We start from the raw sequence: 27,163 nt of genomic DNA, 5'->3' as shown, positions 1-27,163 counted from the left end.
TTGTACTCTTCCCTTCATTGGATGGAATGCATAATTAATACTGAAATTTTTCATAGCACTTTTCTTTAGTAGAAGTGTGAATGGGTTAAATAGTTAGTTGTTAGAAGAAAGGGAATCGATGAGAATCCAACTTGCACCAGAATGCATAATCATAATTGTTTTTCGTAACTGCAATAAAACACAATTTGCTTTCAGAGCATTTTTTTTAATTGCTCGACAATTGTCAGTGCATATGTAAATTTAAGGCTGTTTTTAATAAATTATAATAAGATGGTAAATTCATCGATTTGTTACCAAAATGGTCACAATTACTGTTCAACTTCAAAATTTCCATCAACGCACCAGACAAGTTTAGGTAAAGAAAAACAGGTACTGTTGATGGGGACTTTGCTTTTTCATATAATAAGTAACAAAATTGACTAATTAAACACCCTTTAACACAGAAATCAAGGAGATTTGGTTTCCATAGTTAACTAACGACATCCATATTTTGCAAATGGAATGATTAGCCAGCTTCTATTTCTACCTACTGAGATAATACACATTCACTTTCCAAAAACCGAGATGCACACAATGAACCTTGTATATTTGGTCAACACTACTGGTCAGGGTGGTCACCCAAAACCCAACCCTACACATTAATTTGTTTTTATAAATTAAATTAAACGATACTTTGTTCTTCAAAATTAGTAATTATTCTTCAATTATTCTCTATTATTTTCTACTCCTCCATTTTGCTCTTGAGAAAATCACATATATAAAGAGTGTCACTTTCCAGTTCTTAATTAATACAGAAAAAGGCATCTCTAGCTATAGATTAGACATTCTATATGCATTGAACAGCTCAAGCGACTCATATAACTAAACGCTTGACTAATGAAATGTTGGAGTGGAGTTTGAGACCCTCTTGTCCCACATTGGTCAACAGTATTTTTTCATTAGCCTTTATATAGACTTATTCCTTTTTCTTAGTAATTAGAACTTGGACCGTTTGGAAATGGATTGAAGGCTTGGGCCTTATGGTTGTGTGGATTAGGCTTGATGATTATACTATAATATTAATATAATTAATATTAATTAATCAAGACAAGGGCCTTGGGTCTTATGGCACTTGGGGCCAAGGAATTAAAATTAATCTGATCAATTAGTTTTAATTTCAAATTAAGTTTTTAATTAAATTAATTAAAAACGTTTTGATTAATAGACACAACTCTTTGGAAAGAGTTGTATAGATACATCCAAAAGGTATTTGAAGAGGTATGAAAGAGCCTATATAACTGGAGTCCTCAGTTCCATCAAAAATCATCTTTTCTTCCTCCTTATCTTCCGTACAAACTTTCCAGAGAGTAAACACACAAAGCAATTCGCTAGAGTTCTATAATCCAGTGCGGGTTGTAGAATTAGGTAGTTGTATCCTGGTCGAGCAGACGTTGTAGAACCACAAGCACACGAGTGGGACGGAAATACTGTTCGAAGGACATAGCGTTTGCACTAGCCTCTACCTTCAATTCATTCAAGTTAGTATCATATTAATTTTTTGTAATTATTGTGTTATTGCATTCTGTATTGCAAGTATTTTTGAATAATAAAGTATAAGTATTTCAGTTCTGTATTTCTGTTATTTTATTGTTTCTAAATTGTTCTCCAACATGAAAATCATATTAGATATCACTTTCAATGTGTAGATCTCTATCATAAACTTCAAAAACTCTACCAACTCACATGTACTGAATCCCGTCAGATTTCTCATGCAATACTGATTCATCTTCAGGTCCTTGTAGCTTACGATTGGTAGCAAGGTACGTACTTCATCTTGAGGTCATTAATCATGACAAGGGCAGAAGGAGGAGGAAAGCTGGTGTTGGAAATTACGTGCTGAGACCTACAACTGAATGTTGCCCTGCTTCTTACAATCTTACCTTTCTTAGAAGCTCCCTCAGCCAGCCTTTCTTAGGCAACAGGTCCACCATCTAATGATAATTAGATAGCTAGCCATGGACCCTTTCGGCAAAACAACAGGGCAGCCGGATATGTAATTTCAATTTTAATTTGGGGGCATGTTCCAACGAGAGACATTCAAAGTCCTAAGAAAAATACAGAAGCTAATACTAAAACAGTACAAATACGCTACACAAATGACTCTCAAGTTTATTGTATCTAATGATTTTGCAAGTCCCTCTTCTATATCAAGGTCGATCTATTTGAACATATGGATGACAACTTCCAGATTTTGTTCAAGTTAAAAATTACCTTTAATTTGGACAAAATAAACATCAATTTCTTTCTTTAAAATGCCTCATCACAGTAATAATCCTATCTAAGACAATCTTCTCTGACAAATGAGGGCATTATTTAAAAAAAAAAAAAATTGTTTACATTCCAAGCTCTCTCGACCTCACTTTTCTCTCTCATCCATTCAAGTAGATAGGATTTGATTGAACCGCAGAAATTCTGTGCTGTTTGAGTTTGTTTTATGTGTTCAATTGATCTTGGTTTATGCAAGTTCACGGTTGACTCAAAACTCAAGACACACATAGTTAGAATGCAATCTACAACCACTCCACATCGAATATTAGTTTCAATACTTTATAGGCTTAATTAACAGGAAAACTAATAAAAATGACTTGAAAACTTAGTTTTAACAATAAGGATAAAATAAAAGGTAAAGTGAATAGTACCATGATTGATCTTTTAGTGTAAAAATATGGTTTTTCGTTAAAGTGAACAGTACCGTAGGTTTTTCGTTACAACTTCTCATTAATTTGTTTCTTTTTATCACGCGATATTTTAAAGCTCTAATTTATAAGAAGAGTATTTATATTCAGTGCAAAGCCTAAGTACAATTTAACTAAAGCCTAGCAATTGTTCTTATATATAAATGTCGATTGAGATCGATCAGATATTCATTTCTACTTGGATACTTTTACACAAACTTGTTCAATTATGCAGTACTGTTAAAGTTAGGGATGTGCTTTCTATACACCTTTTTACTTCTCACACATCCATTGTTAACTTTTATCCTTTGATCTTTTTCAATTTATTTGTTCCAACAACTGAAAATTGAGAGGAGTATGTAAAAAGTAACAAGGGATGTGTAGATAGCACACCCCTAGCTAGAGTAATTGTGATTGCAACACTCCACTCAACATCCCAATAGACTATCTTTTTACTTTTTTTCTTTTCTTTAAAAGTGTTTCCTATGGTTAGATTTAGAAGTTTAGTAGAGGATGCACATGCACTCAAAACGACTCTTCATATTACTATACAACAGTTAATGTAGAGAAATGTTCTCTTTGGCCACTTAGTGATCAAAACATTCGGTCACTCACTTATAAATTTTATATGATTAGAAGTTGAGATTAACAATACATGTTAAGTGGCTGATATACTTGATTACTAGGTGATTAAGAGAACATGAATTCATCAATGTATAATTACCAGTACATGTTAAGTGGCTGATATGAGTCATATCAATCCTGAATTTTCTTGGATTCTTCAGCGAACAATTAAATTCTGCAATGTATGTATGACATAGGTGTACTTAAAAAACTTTCGCATATACACAACTAACTTGCATACATATGTTTTTCTAGATAAAAGTGGTATTGGAGAAAAGGGTGAATCAAGCTCAATACCTCTGTTGCATGTGATGAATGATCGAGCTAAATACTACTAATTAAACACTGAAGAATAAAAACTCGACATCCACAATTAGAGTTAAAAATTAATGATCATAAGAGCATTAGCACAATTTAGTTCAGTTTTGTGCTAGAAAGGCATGTCTATACTGACTTGAGTCAAGTGGGGGGATACAGTGGGGCTAGTATAAGTATTGGCCAATTAGTTTATTTATTAACTGGGAACTGGAGATTAAAGTTACAAATGGGGAAGGTGGGAGAACAACTTGCATAATATTAACATGAGAAATGCTAAGGAAATTCTCAAAAGTATGACTCTCCGTGGATTCTCCTCCACCTTATGTTTTTGGCACAATTCCCCCACCAACATTATAAGAAGTTGTGCAAAAAATATGAGGTGATAGAAAGTTCATAGAGAGTCTTATTTTGAGAGAGTCTTTTTAGAATTTCTCATATATCGTTACGCAAAGTTTTGTGTCAATAAATAAGGAAAATGATCCTCGTTGGATCCTTTTCCTAAGAATCCTAGAGATCGTGTAATCATGTCCGTGAATTGTACATCGTGCGGTCAGTTTTCGTTAAGTACTATTTATATTTAATTTTAAAATAATTTTTTACCACACGATGTACGATGAACGGACATGATTACATAATCCCCAAGATCCTTAAGAATGATACTCGTGTCATAATAACGATGTACTCGTGTTATCTAAATATTTTTAATTAAAAAAGGAAGGGTACGTAGGACGTCAGTTTCAAGGGAAACAGTAGTAGAATTGATTTGAGTGGGCACAGGAAACAAAAGAAAAGAAAAGATGCACGAGAAATGATTTTGCAATCGATTGCTTTATGATTGATGGAGAGGAGAGAGAAACCACACACAAAGACAACACTTTATACAGCAATTCCAACGCTTTATTGACAAAATAAAAAAGAAGGGCTACCTGTAGCTATCTAGGCTCCTGTGAATTATGTCTGTCTTTCTTTATGGTGAAATTATGAAAATTAGGGTTTTGCCACTGCGCCCCTCCCCTTTGAATTTGTTTGGGATTTGAGTTCTTTTGACTTTTTCTTGTTTCTCTTTCTTTCTTCTGCTTCTTATTATTCACACACAGCCCCCCGACCCCGAGGCAAATATTGAAATCAACCACCGCCCCATTGGGTTGGTCATAAATCAACAAGAGAGAGAAACAAACTAGAGAGAGAGAGAGAGAGAGAGAGAGAGAGAGAGAGAGAGAGAGAGAGAGTTGATAGCAGCATAAACTGGATGTCACTGAGCTTTCACATCTCATGGAATACCGAGAAGGGATGTAGACGTTCCTCTGCTTTATAGCAAGTTATGTGTATACATGCATACATGCATACTGGGAACCTGTCTTTCTCTCTTTCTTGCCTGCCTGCCTTCTCCTTCTCCTTCTTCTCCTTCAGTCCTGCAACTTCCCTCAGTTTCTCCAGCTGACACCAAAATTAACTCCTTGCAGTCTTGTAACTCACATAATTTTAACATAATGAATATCACACAATAGTTAGCCTACAACGTAATAACCAAATTGGTACCTTTAATCTGTTCCTCCATATCATTCTACTTTGACAGTGTAATGTAATATGACATCTACAACATAAAATCCAAACTTGTTAAATTATTCATTAAGTCATTTTGTGTTATTAATTATAACTTTATCATTATTTTGTTGCTTTAGACTATAAACTTTGACAACTATGGCTTGATTTTATCTTTACTTGTAATTCACATTGAATGTTAATGTTATGTTGTAAGATCATTAAACGCAAAAAAAGTAGCGCAAATATAAATAACGATAATGGATAATTCTTATTATTGTGTTGCTTTATACTATATCAAGATGTTCAAAATGTAACAATCAACCTTAATGGTGTTACAAACAAATACCATTTTCTAACCTCACCATATATAGTTAATATTGGACACCAATACCGTCTTTTTAAAAGGTACAGTAGAATTCCCATACAAAAAATAAGAATCAAATTGTTATTATTATCTTCTCTTGTACTAGTTAGTTCTAATTGTTCCCGGACAGATTAAACCAAAATTTTCTTTATTATTAAGAGGTGTCAGTCTGTCAGGTCAGGTTTGAATTGAGGAGTAACATTCGGGAGAGTGGCTGGAACCACCAGGTCCTCCCTTTTCCTTCCACAGGCTATACAGGGCGGGACCGCTACACCTACACACATAATTACTACTCGGACCCATCACTTATTCACATACACACCCATATTGAATTGCATGTTGTTGTTAATTTTATGAGGGCTGCTTCTTTTGGGGTCCAGATTCTCTTCAGATCTCCCTCATTATAATTCTTTACAAAACTCAATCCTAACCGTTCACGAAAAGATCATTTTGCGTGTAGCGTGAAAAAGAAGAAGAAATTAAAATTGATTCGTGGCCTGACAAATTGCATGAACGATTAGCATTAGAGTTTAGAAAATGATTTGAAAAGGGAGATCCGAAGAGAGAATCCAAGTCCTTGTTGTACACTTTGGTAAGCATGTTTTTTTTTTTTTTAAGGTATAAATTTCACTAAACAATAGAATAAGATACATCATCGTTCATGAATTTATACACTCATGAGGGCAAAACCTTTGCAACACTTTCTGATAAACTTTCACACGACGTTACACCTTAGCAAAGAAGCCCTGCTATGAGACAACACAGAGAAGTCGACATAGTCCTTTGCCAGGCACATACAACAAAACCACAACCTAAACAAAATAAACCAAAAAAAAAGGTAGAGTTGGGCTATATGCTCAACTTAATTTAATTCATGTATAGAGTGAAGAATATAAGTATATATGGTTGGATAAGACATTAGACATGCGTGTTTGAATCCTTCTCCAATACAATTACAAACAGTTTCTTTCTTGTATTATTAATTAATTGCAAGGGAACAGGAACTGATTAAAGAAAACTAAATTCTAAGGAGAATAGGAGTACGAGATTCCGTGAGTGTCTGTTTAGCCATTAAACAATTTTAACATGCACTTAGTTTGCCAAAATTTCTTAATTGATGTTTCAATTAAAAAACAATAAGAAGATGCATCGATAAGATCAACCCTTAACAAGATCGAGCCTGGAGCGTACAGGTTGAGAAGTTATGGCTTACAGGCGCATAGGTAGAGAAATTCTGGCATGTGTCCGTATGCTAGAACTTCTCGTATAGGCCAAGGTCGGACCAAATTCAAATGGACAAATAAAAATATTGGACCAGATCGATGCTAAGCCTGCCTAAGACATGAGCCAAGACCAACGGGCTAGACAGGTCCATGTGAGTAGGTTAGGTGCTTCCTTGCACCCTAATTAATGTGTCTAATGTCTCAATCGCTCGCCTAACCAAAAATTGCTGACTGGTAGGTTAATTATTCAAGTTTCAATGTACATATTGAAGAGAAAAATTAGCTACACATTTTAGATCAAGTTGAACTTGAAGTAGAAATAAGCATAGTACTCACCAAGAAATGAGAAAATCAATTCACCAAAACAGTGAAGCATATATTCACTCAAACTTTTTAATCATCATTAGGTCATTCAACAGTCTCTCAATGGCTTCATCATCGTGCCCACGTCCTTTCGTCTGCAGTTTGATCAGACAGGAAATTCATCACAATTTAGTTTTTGCAGACATACACCATATTAACATAAGAAGAAAAGTAAAGATAAACAAAGTTGCCATATAACGCCAAATACTGAAAACTAATTAAAAACCAAAAGATCATCAAATGGGCACACGAAGGCTGGTTTGGTATTGCTGTGCTTTGAAAAAAAGCTGCTTCTACTGTGCTGTGAGAATAAGCAGCTGTGAAATAAAGCAGCAGAGTGTTTGGTAAACTTTTTTGTAAAAGTGCTTTTGAAAAAAAAAAGCAGTATTAGAGTGTTTGGTAAACTTTTATGTAAAACAGATGTGAAAAAAAGCCAGTTTTTCAAAGCTAGGTTTTGCAGCTTCTTGTTTTTGGCTTTTTTTCATCCAAAACTGTGAAAAAAAGCTGAAGCTGAGTGTTTACCAAACACAAAAACAGCTCCCAGCTTTTTTTGATAGCAGCTTTTTTCAGAATCACCTCAGTACCAAACCAGGTCGAAGTGGTGCGATGCTGAGATATAAATATTTGCCTTGTTGTAACCTGAGATATGTAGACATGAAATATGAGATATACAACACTACCTTGAGGGAAGGCACAACTGCCTTGGCTTCCTCCACAGTTTCAGGACAAAGATTTCCAATCACAGCAAGCTGCGGAGTAGAGAAAATATGAAGGCTATTATCTAAAACGAAGCGTAATTTGTTCTTTTGATTATTCGTCCATTACCTCGAATTCAGCCAACTGGTATCTACTGAGAACTCTGAATAATACTTAAGGATTGAACATGTATAAATGATATATAGTGAAAAGAAGAACACTATAATTAAATTAAGAAGTGCAGTTAGATAACCTATATCAATATTAAGTTTCTCCATTATAAAGGCATTGCATGCTTGTATTGAACCAACATGAATCCTAAAGATTTCACCAGACCATACATAAGCTAATTCAACAGCGTGACGATATCTGAAATTACATCATCAATGAAGGATACTCTCGAACTTGCTTCACAGAGCCCTGATTCGAGAAGCGACTGAAGCGCTTAACATACTGCAGTGATTTCTCCAGCACTCTGGCCATGAAAATAACAAGTGATCAGTAAATTTATAAGCCTGGACAAACAAAAAAATTGACGAGCACCCTTTCTATCTACCAGCTAACTATATATGAACTGATAATCCAGAATTTTGTACAAGATTTTGGTGTCAAAGAGTACTAGAATTAAATCTTACTGGGGAAGTTGGTGCATTGATTCGCCTGACATATGCTTCATCTGATCACATCTGTGCTCAAGAAGAATGGCAACCTCACTATTCATCAGACACTTCGCCTTCAAAAAATCTGACAACCACAATCTCAATGTTACTAATCAATTATTCGCAACGCAAAACAAATCATGACCAGATATTACCATAAAATTGAATATTCAAACTAGCTTTACAATTGAATCCGGTGGTAAGTTAGAGAAATTGAGTGCTTGAAGGTCCAAAAGTGATGCTCTAACGTGTTTTCTTCGAAAAAAGATAATAATTTCACGGAATAATGTTCATCTTTGCGCAAATTCAATTAATGTGCACAAATCATAGATAAAAATATATATTCCATATCCTTCGTTTCACATCTTAAATTATGAAGGCCATTGTTGTACAATGTCATGTTTACAGTGCCTATTGGTTTTGTGCCCCTTTGATTTTGATACACAAAAGTTTATGCCTAGGTCATGATCGAAAGAAATTGATAATAATTAATCAGATACCGTCTCCAAGTTTGAGTTCTGAAGCGTCTTCATCTTCTGCTCTTAGCATTTTTGAGAGAGCTATGGACGTTTGTTTCTTGACAATCAACGTGACCCCAATTAGATATGCTTTCTGGAACGTAAGCAAATCCCTAATGAGAAATTGAATTATGTATTTGGGGCTTTCAGCTGTTATATAAAGCTCTCGAGTGTCCGAACCGACCTCAGTTTTGGGCCGACTAAAAAAATAATAATTCGATTTTGGGTTTTAATGGCTGACGAAGGCCTACTTTAGCTCACATATTAGATTTTGGGCACCCAAACCATTAACCCTTTAGCTTATGACACAACGTCACAACCCAAGTTTGGTTTTAGGTTTATAATCGAATTATAGGTTAGGTCCAGTTGATTAGAACAATATGTCTTTCTTTAACATCTAATTTTGTGTACCCGTCCTTTAGATTAAATAGTTCTTTACTTTCATTACACGCGATATTCTTACCCTAAGATAGATTAATGGGAGAGTGGTGAGCTTTTAACACGGAACATAATAGGTTGAAGAAGAACTTATCAAGTAATAGAAAAAGTTAACCAGATTCTTATGTAATGACATAAATGTATAGACTAGAGTTACTACAACACATGTTCTTATTGCTTTTCGATTTTCGTAATCTTGAAAGTGTGAAAAAAAATTTGAAAAACAAAACGTCATGTGTTGCTGTTTTATTATCGCGCTTCGCTAATTAACCATATGAGTTTCTGACTGGTCCGGACATAAATATTCATCCATCCAAGGACCAATGTCACCAATCCAACAAGTGAAGGATATTTTGGCTAACTACTTTGGAGACGATGACATCTGCCCTGCCTGCCATACTACGAGTGGGGAGGCAAACTGGTTCTTTCCGATCTTGGATTTGGATCCTCCGAATATTCGAACGGTTCCAACATAGATGCCCGCGCATATTCGCATCTCGTCATCCTACCTTTGCTGTGACGTCTGGATCGTTATCAATTCCTTCTCTGTTTTGGTGTAATGATTCACTCAAGTTGCAAAACCCTGACATTATCTTAGAACTGCCAACCATTTAGAATCCATGAAACTAAATATTCTCACGTTCTCCCTGCCAAACCCAATCAAATTTAACCAATATTTTATACACAAAGAATCTTAAAAAACTAACAAATATTTTAAATTAACTAACATTTACGTGACAAACTGTATTTATTTTCACCAATTCACGCGCCAGTGAAAATATATTCCATGTTCAAGTTTCTTGAGCATGACTGGAGAATATTCTTCAGTATTCCTCACGTCGCATCGCGGAGTTGAAAGTTAGTTGGAAACTAATCCCAACCCTTATGCATCATCATCTTCATAATTATAATTAAGCATCTTTGTCCCCTACTTAATTATCAACCTTGTTGTATTTAAAGGCAGTGGGCTGTGACACTTTAATACGAGGAAGAAGATTACCTCCAAATATTCATCGAGTCTATACTTTTTGCCTCGTTCATTATACACTTGGTTCGATTTTTCTCATAAACTCCATAGCCATCCATGGCTATTCCTTTTAAAAACTCTAGGACCTCTATTTTTTTCTTGATCCTCAGTTTTGCCCTACGTCTGGTACTTGCATCTGCAGAACTGCAGAGATTCGACCACCCCACCAAACCAGATGGATCACTCAGTTTCTTGGTGATTGGGGACTGGGGAAGAAGAGGAGATTTCAACCAGTCTCAAGTTGCCCTTCAGGTTTCTTTCCACAATTTCCAAACCTTGTTCTCATTCGTATAACATTCTTCTCATGATTTTCGACGGAATCAACCTTTTTGGAGTGCTAATAATAATTCGCTTTGGCACATGCACAACTACTTTTGTTGCAGATGGGAAAGATTGGAGAGAAACTTGACATAGATTTCGTGGTGTCGACGGGAGATAACTTTTACGACAACGGGCTCATCAGCGAGCATGACACAGAATTTGAAGAGTCATTTACCAATATCTATACAGAAAAGAGCCTGCAAAAGCAGTGGTATAGCGGTAAATGTCTCCTGCGATGATGTGAAGAGTTGTCCTACGTTCGAAAGTTAATGAAAAATGCTTATTATTGATTACATTAATCTTAATTAATTTTTTACCCCGATAATAATTATCCTTGGTTTACTTTGAATGCCAGTGTTGGGGAACCATGATTACAGGGGAGATGCAGAGGCTCAACTGAGCCCCCTCCTCCGGAAAATCGATAGCAGATGGCTTTGCTTGAGGTCTTTCATTGTGAATACAGGTGTGCATAACATAAGAGCTCTTGAGTTTCCATCTTTTCTATACAATGAATTGAAATCCCTTGAAACTCGATCAAAACTTCATAAGCAATTGCTTCCTATATCCGTTTTCCTCCAGAACTAGCAGAGATTTTCTTCGTGGACACCACGCCTTTGGTGGATATGTACTTCACAAACGCAGACGAACATACTTACGATTGGCGTGGCATTGTCCCTCGAAAGGCTTATATTGCAAACTTGTTGAAGGTATAATCAATTTTCTGCTACAATTTTTAATTTGAATGTTGCCTAAAATGTGAGAAACTTAAAACGCATGGCAGTGCGTATTTAGCATGGGATACCGCCAGATTGACATCTTCATGAAAACCATTAAGCATATTGATATATCTGATGTGGTAATAGGATGTGGAGTTGGCATTGAAGAAATCCTCTGCAAAGTGGAAGATTGTTGTTGGACACCATGCAATTAGAAGTGTAGGGCATCATGGTGACACACAGGAGCTTATAAACCAGCTTCTCCCAATTCTTCGGGTATGTGTATCTATAAATCTTCGATACGAATAAGTTGTGATGAAACAATGTCATATGAAGAAAGCTAACTCTGCTAAATCCTTCATAAATCTCAGGCCAATGACGTTGATTTTTACATGAACGGGCACGATCATTGCCTAGAACACGTTAGTGACTTAGAAAGGTACAGAAGTTTAATTTAGGTTGTTTTCATGGTGTTGCTTAAAATTGGAAAGCCTTGTTTGGTACCTTGGACTGGATATTGGATAACTCACTAGCTTTGGAAGTTAACATTCGTTTCTTGCTTCAACACATTGAATCTGGTGGTGATTATCCCATACAATCCAATCCTAAACACTAAACGAGAGTTGTGAAGTATAAGCTTAAGTTGTATGTGATGCCATGACGATGATGCTGATTGAAACTCCATTGTAAATGCAGCCCGATACAGTTTCTAACAAGCGGAGCAGGGTCTAAAGCATGGAGGGGAGATGTTAAGGAGCTGAACAAAGAAGGGCTCAACTTCTTTTATGATGGTCAAGGCTTTATGTCTGTGAAGTTGAATCCCACAGATGCAGAGATTGCATTTTATGATGTTTTCGGCAAGGTTTTACATAGACTGAATGCTTCCAAGCAGCTTCACCCCTCGATATAAATTAAGTTTTGTAGCTAGATGCTAGAGGGAATGTACTACAGCCGTATAGATTGTTGTTGCAAGGACGAAAATTGTAGTTGAATTCAATTCCCAAATTGTTCTTATTCTTAAATATGTACCTTATTTAGTGCATTGATCCTTATCAAATTCATCGGTTTTTCTTTTTAACAAGACGATATTTAAAATTATTTTAGGGTATATTTGGATGAGGGTTTAACAAGAACCAAGGGATTGATACCAAGCTATGAATAAATAGCAGGGGAGTAGAGACACTCTCCACGAGCATTACAAAAAGCATGTGAGAGGAATTCACAAAATCGTACTTGGGAGGTGTCATCTACGAAACCCTCATATATGATCTTGTAGTGCTCATGGAGAGTTTCTCTAATTCCCTCCATGTTACATTTTATGATTTATTTCTTTATAATTTGACATCAATCCCTTGTGTCCTGTAAAACCTGTTGAATATCTGATATGTATTATGTATGAGTCTCAACTAACTTTATGTATTATTATACCGTTATTTTCTGCTATCATGTGCCAATTTTGGGCATATGTCAGAATCGAAGTGTGACTTGATTAGAAACTAAAAACACAAAATCAAGACATCATTTCAATTCTTCCTGGCTCTATCACAAAATATACTAAGACGTGTAAGATATTTTTAGTATTTGTATGACTCAGTATAAGTTATGGATGTGGACGAACTTAGGTGCTTAAGTTGATGTCGAATTATTAAGTTTGAAACAATATCAGTACTAAATCGAATATTATAATAAATTTACGTTGATTTGTAGCACAACTTACTTAAGTATTAAAATGATTGTTTTATCATCAAAAGACAATTACACACCTAGTGATTTGTAGAAAAGCTTATGCATCATGCATTCATTTTCTTCTGTATATTTGGACTTGAGCTAGCAAGTGATCGGTGTAGGACTGTCACTTGATTGCCAAACTATGATTCCAAAACCTGAAAGTGAGAGAGAGAGAAAAAACAAGATATAGGAAGTTGCTAGGAAATTGGGAAGGTAGGAAGTTGCTGGGAAATTGGGAAGGAAAGCAACCCTAGGAGGCTAGAACCTAGACTTGTCGATGGGACCCAGCATCATCACATTTTGCACTGCAGATGCCGACTGGACTTGGAGTAACTTTATACGGATTCGTAGTGGGTCTACGTAGCATTCACTTTCCGATTTGTGCCTACATTTAATTCAGAATCCAATTGCGTTACGAATAGTGTATCGTACACTCATTTTTAATTTTTTCAATCTTCTTTTAATTTTTGACTGTCGGATAAAATGAATTGAAGAAAATCAATGATAAAAAATTAATAAAGACGAATGGAAGGTAAATGGGTGTGTGAATAGTACTATCCTATGAATAATACTTGTGTGTTTTGACGAGGAATGCACATATACACGTTTTACAAATAACATAATTTAATTATATAAACTCTACAATCAGAATCGTTTATCTTCTTAATCTTCATTTGAATATCATTCCTACAAAAAAAAAATTGAAATCAAAGATCGGTTAGTCAATTACATGTATCAAATAATTAGACGGCTCATATTGAATATGTTTCTTGGTACTCACATCATCGTTCTATTCCATACATTTGAATGATTAAATGATTTCTGATTCGAATACTTTTTGTAGGAATGATAGTTAAATAAAGATTAAGCAATCCAATGATTCTAATTATAAAATTTATATAGTAGATATACGTTATTCGAGATAAATGGGATATGTATATTATAAAAGAACGCATGTATTATCCTTGCATTATTACATTGGTGAGAGAGTGTTTAGTGTATCGAGAGCATGGTCTGATAAACTAAGTGTTATGATACAAGTGATTGGATACTTACAAAAAGGAAAATTCCAATATCTTATGTTATATACTTAATGGCAATCCCCATTTTCTCCCAACCATGTTCCCATTTACAACAACGGATTTTCCTACCAATATGCATCAGGTAAAGACGAATAAGCAGTTTTAAAGTTAACTTTATGGATGAAAAGAATCTGTTAAAAATCACCAATTTTGTGCGCACAGCCAAATCCAGTTCTTGACCAGCGGTGGTGGGTCGAAGGCAAGGACAGGCGACGTTAAAGCGAAACGAAATGAATTCAAGTTCTACTATGACGGGCAAGGCTTCTTACTGCACACCTTACAGAGATTGATGCAGAACTTGCATTCTTTGACATGTTCGGCACAGTTCTGCATCGTCTGAATCTTTCCAAGCCTAACAAATTTCTTTACAGTTCCATGTAGACGTGCAACAAAAGGAAAGACTCAAAAATAAAATGATCAAATGTTGTTCTTTTAATCCGTTGTATCGGTAAGAAATGGTTGTCAGCGCCAATATATCAAAATTACAGGAAGTTTGACAATCCTACAAAGCCTTATTATTACACGGACAAAAGAAATTTTTTAACTGTTTATACACAGCAATTAGCACCAAAGATTTGGTATTTTTCACTAGGTCTACCCTCAATTATCCCATTTGAGAAGGGCAGTTGGGGCTCCAATGCACCACCGAGTTTTACCATGGCAGGAACGATCTTTAACTTGATATAACTCAGTTTGCAACAAAATGATACCTGGAATCCACATAGCTCTCGACGTCCCAAAGAAAAGAGCCAAAAGTCACAGATTCCAAAACAAGTCTCCTCAAACCACCAAAGCTAATCTTGATGAGATCATCCTTGGAGGAATCAACAGTCCCCTGAGGTGTGATGACAATATCGGGTCTCCCAAACAATGCCTCGGTGTGCTTTTCAATGATGCTAATGGCCTCTCTCGATCTAATTGTTGCATACCTATGAAGGGTCTCTCCATCAAATGACATCACATAGGTCCGTAAGCGGGAATGCTTGAGCGCATTGCCAAAACCCCCAGGACTAATGCCTCCGGCCAAGGAAGGGACTTCAGGATGGGAAGACACCCCTGCTTGCAAAGTCTCCCCTCCACTGCCAGGCCTCATGTCCTCCCCCACTGATTTGTGAATATCACTGTCTTCGGCACCCATTGCACCTGGAAGGATCTTCATTGTCTTCTCAAGCTGAAACCTCTGGTCAACCCGTTTGAGGAAGTACCCATACATGACAGAGGCTGCATAAACCTGCCCGATTTTGAGTTTGCTAATCTTTGCTAAAGAGGACGAGTCACCCAACCGATTTCCTAGGATGAGAGACAGGTGGTTTTGAATCATCTCGTATGCTTCAGGAGAGTGAAGCTGCTCGAGCTTCTCATCTTGAGTTGGCCATGAATCAACTTGGCCAGAAGGGTCTGAAGTTGGGCTAATGGCAGGTACTAGGGAAACCTTAGCATCCATGAATTTCTGCACCACCAAAGCATACAAAATTTCTTCAAGAGCCTTTCTCCTTTCAGTAGCCTTAACCTCGGCGATCCTCCTGATATTGCAGAAGAAGTTAATAATATCTCACTCCAAAACTACAATTCTCCATTTAGTTGCACATACCAAATGGTGGCAAAGTCAAACTTTTTCATTCATTTATTCTGATTTTACCAAGGAAAACAGCATTAAAATTATGGTTCATTTACGCAGCTTAACTTGACTTAATGTAAACATAACTGGCTATTAGCTTATCACTCAATCTAGATTGCAACTAACCTGTACAAAACGAGGTCGGTACCAGAAGCGGAAGGCTCTTCCTTCTGTTCCTTCTTTTGCTCAGCATCGCGGTCGGTTTGAAGCTGTTCAAGCTGCTGGTCCACTGCACTAGGCACAAGGTGTGGGTGACTAATCATTATCTGAGAGAGGAACTGCCCAATTGGAGACTCCAGCTGAAGTGGGGCGATTGGAGAAGCAGAACCAGCTGAGTCCGGAGACGAAGATGCAGCTGCCGCCCTAACCACGAAGCCTCTCCTACTTCCATATCCCATTCTCCTATGCCCCACCTTCGGTTGACAGATTGAAAACTGATGCAGCTAAACATGAAATCAGATCAATTATTACTCAACTACTACTCCAAATATTGCCACGGCTACAAATATTCAGAAAAAAATCGGATGAAATATCGACTAAAAATTGATTTTTGCATAGACATTTAAGTCATATGCTATAAACAGCACAATTGAACTGCACCAACTAAAACCCCTAAAATCCCAATAAAATTGAATCTTTCTCAATTTAACAGAAACCCTAGAATTCTCATCAATTACAAGAGGAACTCATTACTCGCAAACTATTCGGGATCATGCAAAATTGAAAAGTAACAAGAACCCACGAATTCTCATCAATACCTTGATTGGCGAGTGAGTTTTGGGACCCAAACGCAGAAATCCGGGTCCATTGGCCGTCAAAATCCCCGGTCGGGCAATCAAATTGGAAGGCCTGTAGGCGGCGATTGATGATTGAAAAACACTCGATGTTGCTGCTGCTTCCATCTTTCAGCTCTGCGAACCCGAAACCCTATAATTTACAATTCGAACTGATAAAATTCCGCACAAGACAAATGAAATTCTTTTTCTATTTAGACAAATGAGTTATGCTGTCCAATTATTACCGTCTAATTTAAGTAACAAAATAAAGATGAATAAAGAGTGAGTAAAAGCTTATTTTTAGCTACATTTCTGAAACTTTAAAATTTAATCTTATTTTGCTTTTTAAAATTTAAAAGTTGTCATTTTATTTTTTTAAGTTAAAAGTTACTTTATTTTGCTTTCGAAACTCGATTTTGATCTCATTGTGCATCCTCAAACTTAAAAATCATCTTTATAAAACTCAACTTTATTCCACGATGACTTAGATATGTTAATCTCGTACGTAGGTAGGTGCATCGGGCTAATTAACTTTTTTATTCAATGCTTTTTAAACTTAATATTCTACATGTTGACGTATAATAAAAAATTATAATCAAATTTACTGCATATACAACACAATCTTTTTGAATATTGGTCTCACGTATATTTTAGGATGCGTCCTATAAATTAAAGTAAAATTGACTTTTGAATTCTAAGACTTACTCTAACCCTTAGAGTAAAACTCAAATGTTAAGTTCTAAACTTACTCAATTTGCTCTAACTCTTGGGGCAAATATGAATTAAAACTCAAAACTCATTTATGGGTCAAATTTGGGCCATGATTGTTCCTGGGTTAGTGAGGTTGGTCCACCATATATGTATATTTTTTTTTAGTTTTATATTTATAAATTCATTGAATTCAACGGTTAAGATCTAATTTGATGAAATTCAACTATAAAAAAAAAAAAAATCTAACTGTTTAAGTCTAACGGCTAAAGTAATTAAAAAAAAAAATCTTTTATGTGTTTCATATTCTTTCATAATGTTTCACGAGTTTCATAGTGTCAGTTAGTGATTTTTCAATATTTGCCGGAATCAAAATCTTTTTAGATTAACATATTCATAAAATTAAATTAAGATAGTCTACATAATTTTTTGTTTTAAAGTTACTTTAACAAAAAAATTAACCTAAATTTATTTTTTAATAATTTGAGGTTAAAATTTTAACCCAGCTAAAAAGCTACTTTTAGATTAAAACTAAATTTTTTAGGTTTTAACAAAAGATTGAAGATGGTATAATGGAGCTTACCTAAAAATAAGTAAGTGAAAGAAAAAAGAAATTGACTAATTTGTGGTAAACAAGTGAAAAGCCCAGCCGCCCCAAGGGACGTATTGTGATCTGTGAATCAGACAGAGACGGTGGAATTCAGTTAGCCATGAAGTTCCGGTACGCCATGGTGTGTTCGTCGAACCAGAACCGGAGCATGGAGGCTCACTCGCTCCTCAAGCGGCAGGGCTTCGACGTCGCGTCGTACGGCACCGGAGCCCACGTCAAGCTCCCTGGTCCCTCCCTCAGAGAACCCAATGTCTACGACTTTGGCACACCTTACAAGCAGATGTTCGACGATCTCCGGCGAAAAGACCCCGAACTGTATCCTCCTCCTCTAAACTTGTTCTTCTCTGGATTTTGTTCAATTGGGGTTTTCAAATTATGTATCTTTCTTGTTTCAATTGGGTTTTTCGAATTCTGGGTTTTGGGGAATATGATATTTTGGTGATGAAATAGATTCGTATAAATCCAGAAAATAGTACGAACAAAAGGTTTTGGTAGGAGCAAATTGGTTAACAGGAAAGAAAAAGAAGAACTTTGAGACTGTTGATATATGCAACTGAGATTGTAGGATATAAGCTTCAATATTTGGAAATTAAGTGGGCAGTCTGATAGATTTTGTGTATGAACGTACCCTTGTGGCTTTTAAGAGTAAATTCGATATTTGTGGATTCGAGGTGTTTAGCGAAGAGTATAGAATAGTTGATGACGACGACTATTGATTGGTAGCTCTGTGTAGCAATGCTCGAGTATTGTGGGATGTATGAACTGGAATTTATGTGCGTACTTTGCGTTCTGAACTGTGTTGTTTTTTATGCAAAGTGTAACCTTGACGATAAGTACAGGTACAAGCGTAATGGCATCTTGCCTATGCTTAAAAGAAACTTGGGAGTCAAACTGGCACCTCAGCGATGGCAGGACAATGCTGCCGACGGTTCCTTTGATGTGGTGTTAACATTCGAAGAAAAGGTTTTTGACATGGTTATTGAAGGTTGGTTTCAACTCCCTTCTCCTAATTTCGGCTTGTATCTTCTGGATTTCAATAGTCCACAGTCATTCGATAATCAATTAATCGAATGCTCTTCTTTGTGTTGTTAGCGTCTTGGCAATCTCTTTCTGTCAAGCTGTTGGAATATAACTTGCTGGTAGAGTTTGAGCTCTTAAGTTATAGGCATGCAATTTCTTTCAGCTTAACGTAATCATTGGAGATGGTAACAAACAACGATTGATATTTGAAATGGATTCTTTTTCCATTTGGGAAAAATAAGAAAGTAAGAAACCTTGAGTTTATAGGTTCCTAGGATTATTAGAACTTATACATACAACAGAGATGCTGGTTCTAGGAACTTGTGGTAAATGAATCTCAAGGAAAAGATAAAGTTTAAACCTCAAGAGAGTTTTTGATAAAAAAAAAAAAAAAAAAAAAAAAAAAAACATACTGGATGGTTGAAAGTTTCTGTTTAGTTGAGCATGTGGAAGAATTTATTTTGAACTGGAAAATTTTGAACTTTTGGGACACTGTTAAAACCTGAGTTGGACGGTATGGGAGAATGCCGAAATTTGTTGGCTTGAGTCTGCCTGCTTTATACGTGGTGATATTTTTCGCAGAGAAGGCTGTAGGTGGGAGAGACTCTTCTAATGCCTAAAAGACGGAAATTGAATAACTTAACTGGGTTTTGATCAGATTTCTCTATGGATTTGATTTCATAATCTTTCGCTTGATATAACTCGCAAAACCAAATGAATCATACGGACTTATATTTGAACTTTGAACTTTGAACTTATAGTCCAAACTTTAACAGAAGCTTCAAAAGTATTAGCACCATCTACTTTTGTTCATCTTTTAGTTTTATGAAAACTAAAAGAAGATTTGTGCAGTTAATCTGTAACTTGAAGATGCTATCCTTGTTTGTTTGTCTGACCCGTGTGCAACAATGTATAGATCTCAACAACCGGGACCATGTTCTTAGGAAATGTGTGCTGATAATCAACTTGGAGGTGAAAGATAACCACGAGGAGGCGGCTGTAGGAGCTCGTCTTGCTTTAGATCTTTGCCAAGAGGTCTGTATTTATGATTGCATCGACACCCCATAATCTGTAATGCAAAACTGTAATGCTGACGGGTACATTATCGTTAATTTTTTTCCAGATTGAAGCAGCCGATTCGTGGGAGGAATCAATTGATGATATTGTATCTGGTTTTGAGAAACAGCAGCGACGGAAGTTAATGTATAGCATCTCATTTTATTGAAACTGTACTAGTAGTCTGTTAGGGAGATTTCGAAAAACCAAGACCCGGTGTTGCTGATAACTTATGTGCACCGACTGTTCTCCCTAAATGTAATTCTTGCTTAAGCACCAGTTTCGATAATATCTTGATTAGAGCGACTCTCCTACCGTACAGTTACTAATAAAAATAACGTTGTCGTGACGTCTCGTGCCAAATTTATCTCGACCATCTGACATTAGTAAGTCAATGTATAATCGCATTTACTTTGGTTTCACCGAAAATAATCAACTGTCAGTTTCCAATGATACTTATTTTTAATTATTTGTAAACTCCAAAAACATCAATTTGAAATGTAAAAAAATTGTCAACGATGACGTTGACATCTCTCAACTCTTCTCCCCCACTCTCTAGCTTCCCCCCAACTGCTTTGTACAGCAAAGCAATTACTTTTCATTTCATTTTCTCGAGCTTTTTTTCTCGGGAACCAAACACCCTGTGCCCCGCCATGGCTTCCGAACCGGAGGACGGGAAGAGCTGGGAGGACCTCCTCAGAAAGATGCTGCCTGCCGGCGCATCATTACCCGACGAAGAGCACCTCGACTACTCCATCGCCGTCGAATACGAAGGCTCTCCTCTGCCCTACGACCCGCCCAAGGTTGATCCGGTTAACCTCGGCTCTCTCAATCTTTACTCTTCTTCCGTGACCGCTGGTTCGGTTCAAGCCCCGTCTTCGATTCCGGTGGCGTCGCCGGTCGGTCAGAAGGTCTCGCGGTTCAGTCGGATGAGGAACGGCGGCGTTGTGAAGGAGACGAGTAGAACGACGTCGTCTTCGACTCCGAGGACGCAACCGGAGCTGCGAAACAGCAGGGAAGGGTCGGAATTTGAAGGAGCTGAGGAAGGTTTCAGCTCTGAGTTGCCGGCTCAAGACTCGGACTTGGAGCACAAACCGATCGGCGGCGCCACCGGAGGAAAGAGGGCGGCTGTCGTGACTTTCAATGAACCAAGAGATTCGGAGAACGAGGACGAGGGTGAAGATAACGACTCGTCCCCGCAATCGAGCGCGGCCACCGAACAGGTGGGATCGCCGGTTGTAGGGGCCTCTTCGCCAGGGAGGCGATCGAGTAAGAGAGGGATTTGCAGCAGGTGCGGGAAAGGGAACAGATTGAAGGAGAGAGAGTGGTGTTTGGTGTGCGACGCCAAGTATTGCAGCAATTGCTTGCTGAAGGCGATGGGGTCGATGCCGGAGGGGAGGAAATGTGTGAGCTGCATTGGGCAGCCAATAGACGAGTCCAAGAGGTCAAACTTGGGGAAGTGTTCGAGGATCCTGTCGAGGGTTTGCAGCCCTTTGGAGATTCGGCAGATAATGAGGGGCGAGAAGGAGTGCCCCGCCAATCAGCTTCGGCCGGAGCAGTTGGTTGTGAATGGAAGCAAGCTGAGGGAAGAAGAACTGGCTGAGATTTTGGGATGTGAATTGCCTCCTCAGAAGTTGAAACCTGGGAGGTATTGGTACGATAAGGATTCCGGTCTTTGGGGAAAGGTGAGCTTTTTTTTTTTTTTTTTTGCAAATGGATGAGCATTTGCAGTAGGGTTTTTTGTGCTTTGTATGTTTATAGTCCTGTGTGCTTGATTTCAGGAGGGTGAGAAGCCGGATAGGATTATTAGCTCGAAACTCAATGTTGGGGGTAAGATTCGGTTTGATGCAAGCAATGGGAACACCAAAGTGTTCATGAATGGCCGAGAGATCACAAAGATTGAGCTGAGGGTGTTGAAGGTATTACCTAAATGTCCATAATGAATGAGTATGTCGGTAGTAGAGCTCCGTATTCAATACAAACAAATGCAACTATAATTTGGAAATCTAAACCCTAAACCCCTGGTATGAAAAAGTGAATCCGTCAATCCAACGGTTGCAAATGTGAATTCCTACTATAGGATTTTCCATAATAAGTAAGTTTGTAAGATGATCATCTGTCTAGTTGAAAGTCTTCTAATGAAAGTTAACAATAAGAAGAAGCTTCTTCAAATTTTTTGGTGATTGCATAAATCATTTGATTACATAACACAAAGCGTATCATTTTCCTTTTCACTTGCTTCTCAGCTGGCCAAAGTGCAGTGCCCTCCGGATACTCATTTTTGGGTGTATGATGATGGTTCTTATGAGGAGGAAGGTCAGAATAACATTAAAGGGAATATATGGGGAAAGGTTCTTTCGTACCTTGAATGTTGGTTAATTGTTGTTTGGTGCATGTTTGAAATTGTGACAGATTATTGTGAGTCAAATTTTTATTCTCTTGCAGTTTGGTTTTTGGTAGGCAGGCATCCACTCGTTTCATTTGTTCATTATTCTCATTGCCTGTACCACCTGGTAATCAAAATGGGGCACAAGAAGATCCGATGACACCTTCAAGCAGGTCAGTCCGGGAATTCTGGGAACAGGGAAGAGTTCAGAAACTTCTGTTATTTGGCTCGGAGGGATCTGGAACTAGCACCATCTTCAAGCAGGTATTGCCCCCCTTCTCTTCAGGGTGCCTTGCATGGTACACGTCTTTTTGAGTTTACGTGTTTCCTAGTTTCTGCTCTAGTCAAGCAAGACTTGAATAGACTTGCTCTATCCGGTGTCTGGTTCCTCGTTGGTTTACAGTTATGCAACTACAAAATATTTAAAACTGCTTTCGCTAAATGCAAAGATCTTAGTAGTTGCATTTACCTTGTTTTCAATTCGACTCGTGACATATTTCATCAATTGACAATTAAAATGTGTTTCCTTTACCGTGATAGTGAACTTACCTTATCTTTCCATATGTCATTACATGGTTTGCAATCCTTACTGAAACCATTGGCTCTTTTTGACTGAACAACCCCAACTAGGAGTCTAGGAATTTAGCATGGTAAAACCATAGAAGTAGCCAAGATGCTGCATGTTTTAATGGATCAAGAACATTATTGGAAGCAGGGGAAATCCAATTAGCTCAGTCGCTGATATATTGCAAGTATGGTAAATGTGGGCATTCACCTTGGAAAACATTAATTTAAACATTTAACGTAGATGTGCTAACATGTAGCATTGTGAGTCATTAGGTTTTGTGTGAATCATTTAGATTCAAAACCAAGGGAAAACAAGGATATTAAAATAGGATTGGAGTCCATTTAATGTACTAACTTACCTTTTGTGGATAATCAAACTGCATGATACCTTGAAGACCACTTAGCGAAAAGCCCCTAGGGCTTGGTGCTTTTGTTTTTGTTGTTTATTATTTCATTCGCTTTTTTTTGGTATCAGAACTTTGGAAGCTTTATTTCTTGGACAGTACAACATCTTAAAAATGCTTATGTCATCCTTCTTTTTCCCATGGAACAGGCTAAGCTCTTATATGGGAACAAGTTCACTTCCGAAGAGCTGCAGAACATCAAACTCATGATTCAGAGCAATATGTATAAGTATCTAAGTATATTACTTGAGGGCCGAGAACGTTTTGAAGAGGAAGCGTTGACGGAGAATAGGATATCTTTGTTGGCTGCTCATGAGTCCCCTTCAGGTCAACATGACCTTTTACTTTTTCTGTTTACAAAAAGACGGTAGCTGCTTGCTATGTCCATGTCCATCTTTGCAACAAAACTCTAGATCCATGATTGTTGTAGTTGTTTCTAACATAGATACATTGCATTATGGTGGTCATGATGGATGGTGGTCATGTCTGTTTTGTTTTTGCGTTAAATACTACTTCAAATACAGCTACCTGGACAGGGCTGGTAGTTTTTTTTATTGATAGATGGGTCAACCTTCTCTTAGTCTGATTCTCTGCTGCTGCTGGTGGTCAAATTTTGTTTGTTTGTTTGTTAGAATCAAGTAGAACAGTGGCGTTGGCATCTCATTTTTTTTGTCTGTCCAAAAAGGAACAAATGCTTTCCCTTTTGTTGTTATTTACCCAAGGGAGTGGAAGTTTGGTGCTATTGGTTTCATCTTATGTCTAACATAATTTAAACTCATGATTGTCCCGTTGTCATTAATATTGAAGAAATGTTATACTGGTTGAAGAGGAAAATGTTTACATCTTAAGAGAGAGAATATTTTGCTTATTTGGTTCTCTGCTTGTAGGCATGAATGAACCTTAAGTCAGTGGTTGACTGTGAAATGAATTTATGTGAAACAGTAGTTGATGAAAGAGAGCAGTGCATCTATGCAATCAACCAAAGGTTCAAGCACTTTTCTGACTGGTTACTGGATATCATGGCAACCGGAGACTTGGATGCATTCTTTCCTGCTGCGACACGTGAGTATGCTCCTATTGTGGATGAATTGTGGAGAGATTCTGCCATCCAGGAAACATACAAAAGGAGGGAGGAACTAGACTGCCTTCCTGAAGTTGCCAAATATTTCTTAGATCGGGTTAGTCATTACTCGTTTTCGCCTAACTCTTTCGGCTCCAAATTGCATGCCTGTTAAAACTTTATTTGGAAGATCAAGGTTTGTTAATCACAGAATTGATAGTATTCCTTTTATGGTATTTTCATATTTAGTTTATGATCTTTCACATTTACTTTGAATTAATATTAAGACTATGTTTGGATTGAATATGGTTTAATTGGTTGATATATACGTGGGTGACATTTTAAGCAGGCTTGGATGCTTTGTCGCTAGCTAAACTAAATTTGCAATATTCATGTTTTATTCTTGTGCACGCTTGGTGTTTCATTTCTAACAGGCTATAGAAATATCAAGTAACGAGTATGAGCCCTCCGAGAAAGACATTTTATATGCTGAGGGCGTTACACAGAGCAATGGGCTTGCCTCTATGGAATTTTCATTTGATGACAGAAGTGCCACGTCTGAGCTATACAAAGAAAACTATGAATGTCCCCTTCCCTTGACTAAGTAATACCTTGATTCTTTCATCGTCAGTCGAGCTTCCCATCTTGTGCTCATACTGTTATCTTTTTTTCTGTTTCCAATGAGACCATCAGTCTGTTGCTCACTGGATTTTATTGTCTCAGGTATCAACTAATTCGCATTAATTCCAAGGGACTGAGTGATGGTTGCAAATGGCTGGAAATGTTTGAAGATGTGAGGGCAGTGATTTTTTGTGTTGTGTTGAGTGACTATGATCAAATGTGGGCCCACGGTAATGGTCTTCTTCGTAATAAAATGCTGGCAAGCAGAGATTTGTTTGAGAGTTTGGTACGGCACCCTTGTTTCAGAGACACTCCGTTTGTGCTCTTTCTGAACAAATACGATGCCTTTGAAGGCAAGATAAACCAGGTTCCGTTGTCTGCCTGCGAGTGGCTAAAGGACTTCAGTCCTGTTAAGCGTCATGGTAATAGTCAGTCTCTGGCACAGCAAGCATATTATTACGTGGCGGTGAAATTCAAAGAGCTGTATTCATCCATAAGCGGCGAAAAGTTGTTTGTGGCGCAGACCCGAGCTCGGGAGGCTGCCTCAGTTGACGAGGCATTCAAGTACGTACGGGAGGTCCTCAAGTGGGATGAAGAAAAGAATGATAATTTCTTTGCAGTAAATGGGGACGACTCATTTTACAGCACGGAGATGAGTTCTTCTCCATATGTCAGGCAGGAATAGACCACGCTTCTCCAGGGCTCTGCAGGTGAGCACCATGTGAAGTGAAAAGTTGGACGGCGTGAACTTGTCACTGGGGAAACACCGAAACAGCTCCAACGAACATGGGGGGCTACTTGCTGCCGTTTGATTAGCTTATGGAAGGATGAGTAGCGAAGACAGTTCGGCTGCATTTCTTTGTTTCTTTGTTCTTTTCCTTCTTCTTTCCCAGGCCGGACCTGTTATTAACGTAGGCCGGATTTGTTTTCAACTTAGGCCGGATTTGTTTTCGTCTTAGGCCGGATTTGGTTTCAAGGTTCATTCACAATGTTGCTGGTTATGTACAGGATTAAAAATTGATTTGTAACGTAAGCTCATTTTTAAAGGGGTGGTATTTTTCTGTACAGCAAATTCAAAAGTGAATAAAAAGCCACTTTCATAAGGTTTTCTGTTTTTAGGTTAAAATTTCTATTTGCTTAATTCGAATTGAATGAGGACTCTCTCTAGATCATTTTTGTGAGAATCCTTTAATTACGTCTGTTTATCGTATATTGTACGGTCAGTTTTCGTCCAGTACTGTTTATATTTAATTTTAAATAAAAAAATTAATAAAATTTCTGACCGCATGATATACGATTAATGGACGTTATTGAAGGATCTTGGAGATCCGAATTAACCTGGTTTAATTTTTTATTTATATTTTATGGGGTGGGAGTTTGAAATTGAATGGCCTATGACTCTGTCAAAGTCAAAACTGCTGTGAAGAAGGCAGCTGACACCTTTAGCCTGATATAGAGGAACCTAGCTAGGCTAGGAGGACCCGTTCTTACATAGTTAAGCTGACCGACTTTGTGTTCCTTTACATCACAGAGACCTAAAGAAAGACTCAAAAAATGAATAGAATAATAACCAATAATTCCAGTTATTACCATATTTATTGCCCAACTTGATCATTTTTGTAATAGATGGGATCTTGAGAGGAGAGAAACTTAACTTACAACAAAATATGTTATTGTGTTAGTATTTTTCTTTCGGTTAGAGTCTTTGTTCGGAGAAAAATTTCAGTCGGAGAAGTTTTGTTGGGAGAAAGTTTTTCAATAGGACAGCCTGACCAACAACTCTCAGAAGGGTGTGTAGTGAGAATTGTACTTATGTGAGGTCTAATGGGATGAGGAGTTCGTTCTGTCGTGAGAGTTTTAACCATCTAACTAGTATGATTGTTTAAATGTCTTGTTTGTTAATTTTTCTAAACAAATGATAGAATAATTATACTAAATTCATTTGAACCATAAAAATAAAAAAAATAAAAAAACTACACTCAGTCATATTCCAAAGGGTCA

At 37.3% G+C, this 27,163-nt stretch overlaps 5 protein-coding genes across 5 annotated transcripts; 3 read left to right on the top strand and 2 right to left on the bottom strand.

Moving 5' to 3' along the window:
* Positions 1-6,773: 6,773 nt before the first annotated feature.
* LOC137711931 (DNA-directed RNA polymerase II subunit 4-like) lies at positions 6,774-9,182 on the bottom strand. Its single transcript, XM_068451086.1, has 6 exons — positions 9,007-9,182; positions 8,483-8,591; positions 8,245-8,322; positions 7,977-8,010; positions 7,832-7,900; positions 6,774-7,246 (listed from the first exon to the last, which is right to left on the bottom strand). The coding sequence occupies exons 1-6, from the start codon at positions 9,053-9,055 to the stop codon at positions 7,169-7,171; spliced, it is 417 nt and encodes a 138-aa protein (XP_068307187.1). The 5' UTR covers positions 9,056-9,182; the 3' UTR covers positions 6,774-7,168.
* Positions 9,183-10,430: 1,248 nt separating this feature from the next.
* LOC137713024 (purple acid phosphatase 17-like) lies at positions 10,431-12,621 on the top strand. Its single transcript, XM_068452252.1, has 7 exons — positions 10,431-10,741; positions 10,873-11,029; positions 11,166-11,273; positions 11,390-11,517; positions 11,674-11,802; positions 11,898-11,965; positions 12,223-12,621. The coding sequence occupies exons 1-7, from the start codon at positions 10,547-10,549 to the stop codon at positions 12,434-12,436; spliced, it is 999 nt and encodes a 332-aa protein (XP_068308353.1). The 5' UTR covers positions 10,431-10,546; the 3' UTR covers positions 12,437-12,621.
* Positions 12,622-14,745: 2,124 nt separating this feature from the next.
* On the bottom strand, positions 14,746-16,932 carry LOC137712704 (UV-B-induced protein At3g17800, chloroplastic-like). The gene is made up of 3 exons (XM_068451837.1): positions 16,713-16,932; positions 16,081-16,397; positions 14,746-15,859 (listed from the first exon to the last, which is right to left on the bottom strand). The coding sequence occupies exons 1-3, from the start codon at positions 16,854-16,856 to the stop codon at positions 15,025-15,027; spliced, it is 1,296 nt and encodes a 431-aa protein (XP_068307938.1). The 5' UTR covers positions 16,857-16,932; the 3' UTR covers positions 14,746-15,024.
* A 1,104-nt stretch (positions 16,933-18,036) lies between these two features.
* Positions 18,037-20,473, top strand: LOC137712855 (uncharacterized). The gene is made up of 4 exons (XM_068452029.1): positions 18,037-18,363; positions 18,888-19,033; positions 19,985-20,103; positions 20,192-20,473. Exons 1-4 carry the CDS (start codon positions 18,149-18,151, stop codon positions 20,291-20,293), a joined length of 582 nt encoding a protein of 193 aa, XP_068308130.1. The 5' UTR covers positions 18,037-18,148; the 3' UTR covers positions 20,294-20,473.
* Positions 20,474-20,512: 39 nt separating this feature from the next.
* On the top strand, positions 20,513-26,280 carry LOC137712854 (extra-large guanine nucleotide-binding protein 3-like). The gene is made up of 8 exons (XM_068452027.1): positions 20,513-21,809; positions 21,906-22,043; positions 22,371-22,475; positions 22,589-22,774; positions 23,631-23,808; positions 24,424-24,659; positions 24,976-25,145; positions 25,265-26,280. Exons 1-8 carry the CDS (start codon positions 20,643-20,645, stop codon positions 25,845-25,847), a joined length of 2,763 nt encoding a protein of 920 aa, XP_068308128.1. The 5' UTR covers positions 20,513-20,642; the 3' UTR covers positions 25,848-26,280.
* Positions 26,281-27,163: the final 883 nt, after the last annotated feature.

The sequence above is a fragment of the Pyrus communis genome, chromosome 13, assembly GCF_963583255.1.
Source record: "Pyrus communis chromosome 13, drPyrComm1.1, whole genome shotgun sequence".
NCBI classification, from domain to species: Eukaryota; Viridiplantae; Streptophyta; class Magnoliopsida; order Rosales; family Rosaceae; genus Pyrus; species Pyrus communis.
The sequence above is the reverse complement of the archived record's forward strand: the minus strand, read 5'-3'. Positions and strand labels throughout refer to the sequence as shown.

Coding starts and splice junctions, on each gene's coding strand:
- LOC137712854 (XM_068452027.1), top strand. CDS start 20,643: ATGACGTTGACATCTCTCAACTCTTCTCCCCCACTCTCTAGCTTCCCC. Junction 23,809..24,423: donor TGCTCATGAGTCCCCTTCAG/GTCAACATGACC, acceptor TATGTGAAACAG/TAGTTGATGAAAGAGAGCAG. Junction 25,146..25,264: donor TGTCCCCTTCCCTTGACTAA/GTAATACCTTGA, acceptor TTATTGTCTCAG/GTATCAACTAATTCGCATTA.
- LOC137712704 (XM_068451837.1), bottom strand. CDS start 16,856: ATGGAAGCAGCAGCAACATCGAGTGTTTTTCAATCATCAATCGCCGCC. Junction 16,398..16,712: donor AAACTCACTCGCCAATCAAG/GTATTGATGAGA, acceptor TTTCATGTTTAG/CTGCATCAGTTTTCAATCTG. Junction 15,860..16,080: donor ACCGACCTCGTTTTGTACAG/GTTAGTTGCAAT, acceptor CTGCAATATCAG/GAGGATCGCCGAGGTTAAGG.
- LOC137713024 (XM_068452252.1), top strand. CDS start 10,547: ATGGCTATTCCTTTTAAAAACTCTAGGACCTCTATTTTTTTCTTGATC. Junction 11,274..11,389: donor GTCTTTCATTGTGAATACAG/GTGTGCATAACA, acceptor GTTTTCCTCCAG/AACTAGCAGAGATTTTCTTC. Junction 11,803..11,897: donor AGCTTCTCCCAATTCTTCGG/GTATGTGTATCT, acceptor CATAAATCTCAG/GCCAATGACGTTGATTTTTA.
- LOC137711931 (XM_068451086.1), bottom strand. CDS start 9,055: ATGCTAAGAGCAGAAGATGAAGACGCTTCAGAACTCAAACTTGGAGAC. Junction 8,323..8,482: donor TCAATGCACCAACTTCCCCA/GTAAGATTTAAT, acceptor TTTCATGGCCAG/AGTGCTGGAGAAATCACTGC. Junction 7,901..7,976: donor ACCAGTTGGCTGAATTCGAG/GTAATGGACGAA, acceptor TCTACTCCGCAG/CTTGCTGTGATTGGAAATCT.
- LOC137712855 (XM_068452029.1), top strand. CDS start 18,149: ATGAAGTTCCGGTACGCCATGGTGTGTTCGTCGAACCAGAACCGGAGC. Junction 19,034..19,984: donor TTTTGACATGGTTATTGAAG/GTTGGTTTCAAC, acceptor AACAATGTATAG/ATCTCAACAACCGGGACCAT. Junction 20,104..20,191: donor CTTTAGATCTTTGCCAAGAG/GTCTGTATTTAT, acceptor ATTTTTTTCCAG/ATTGAAGCAGCCGATTCGTG.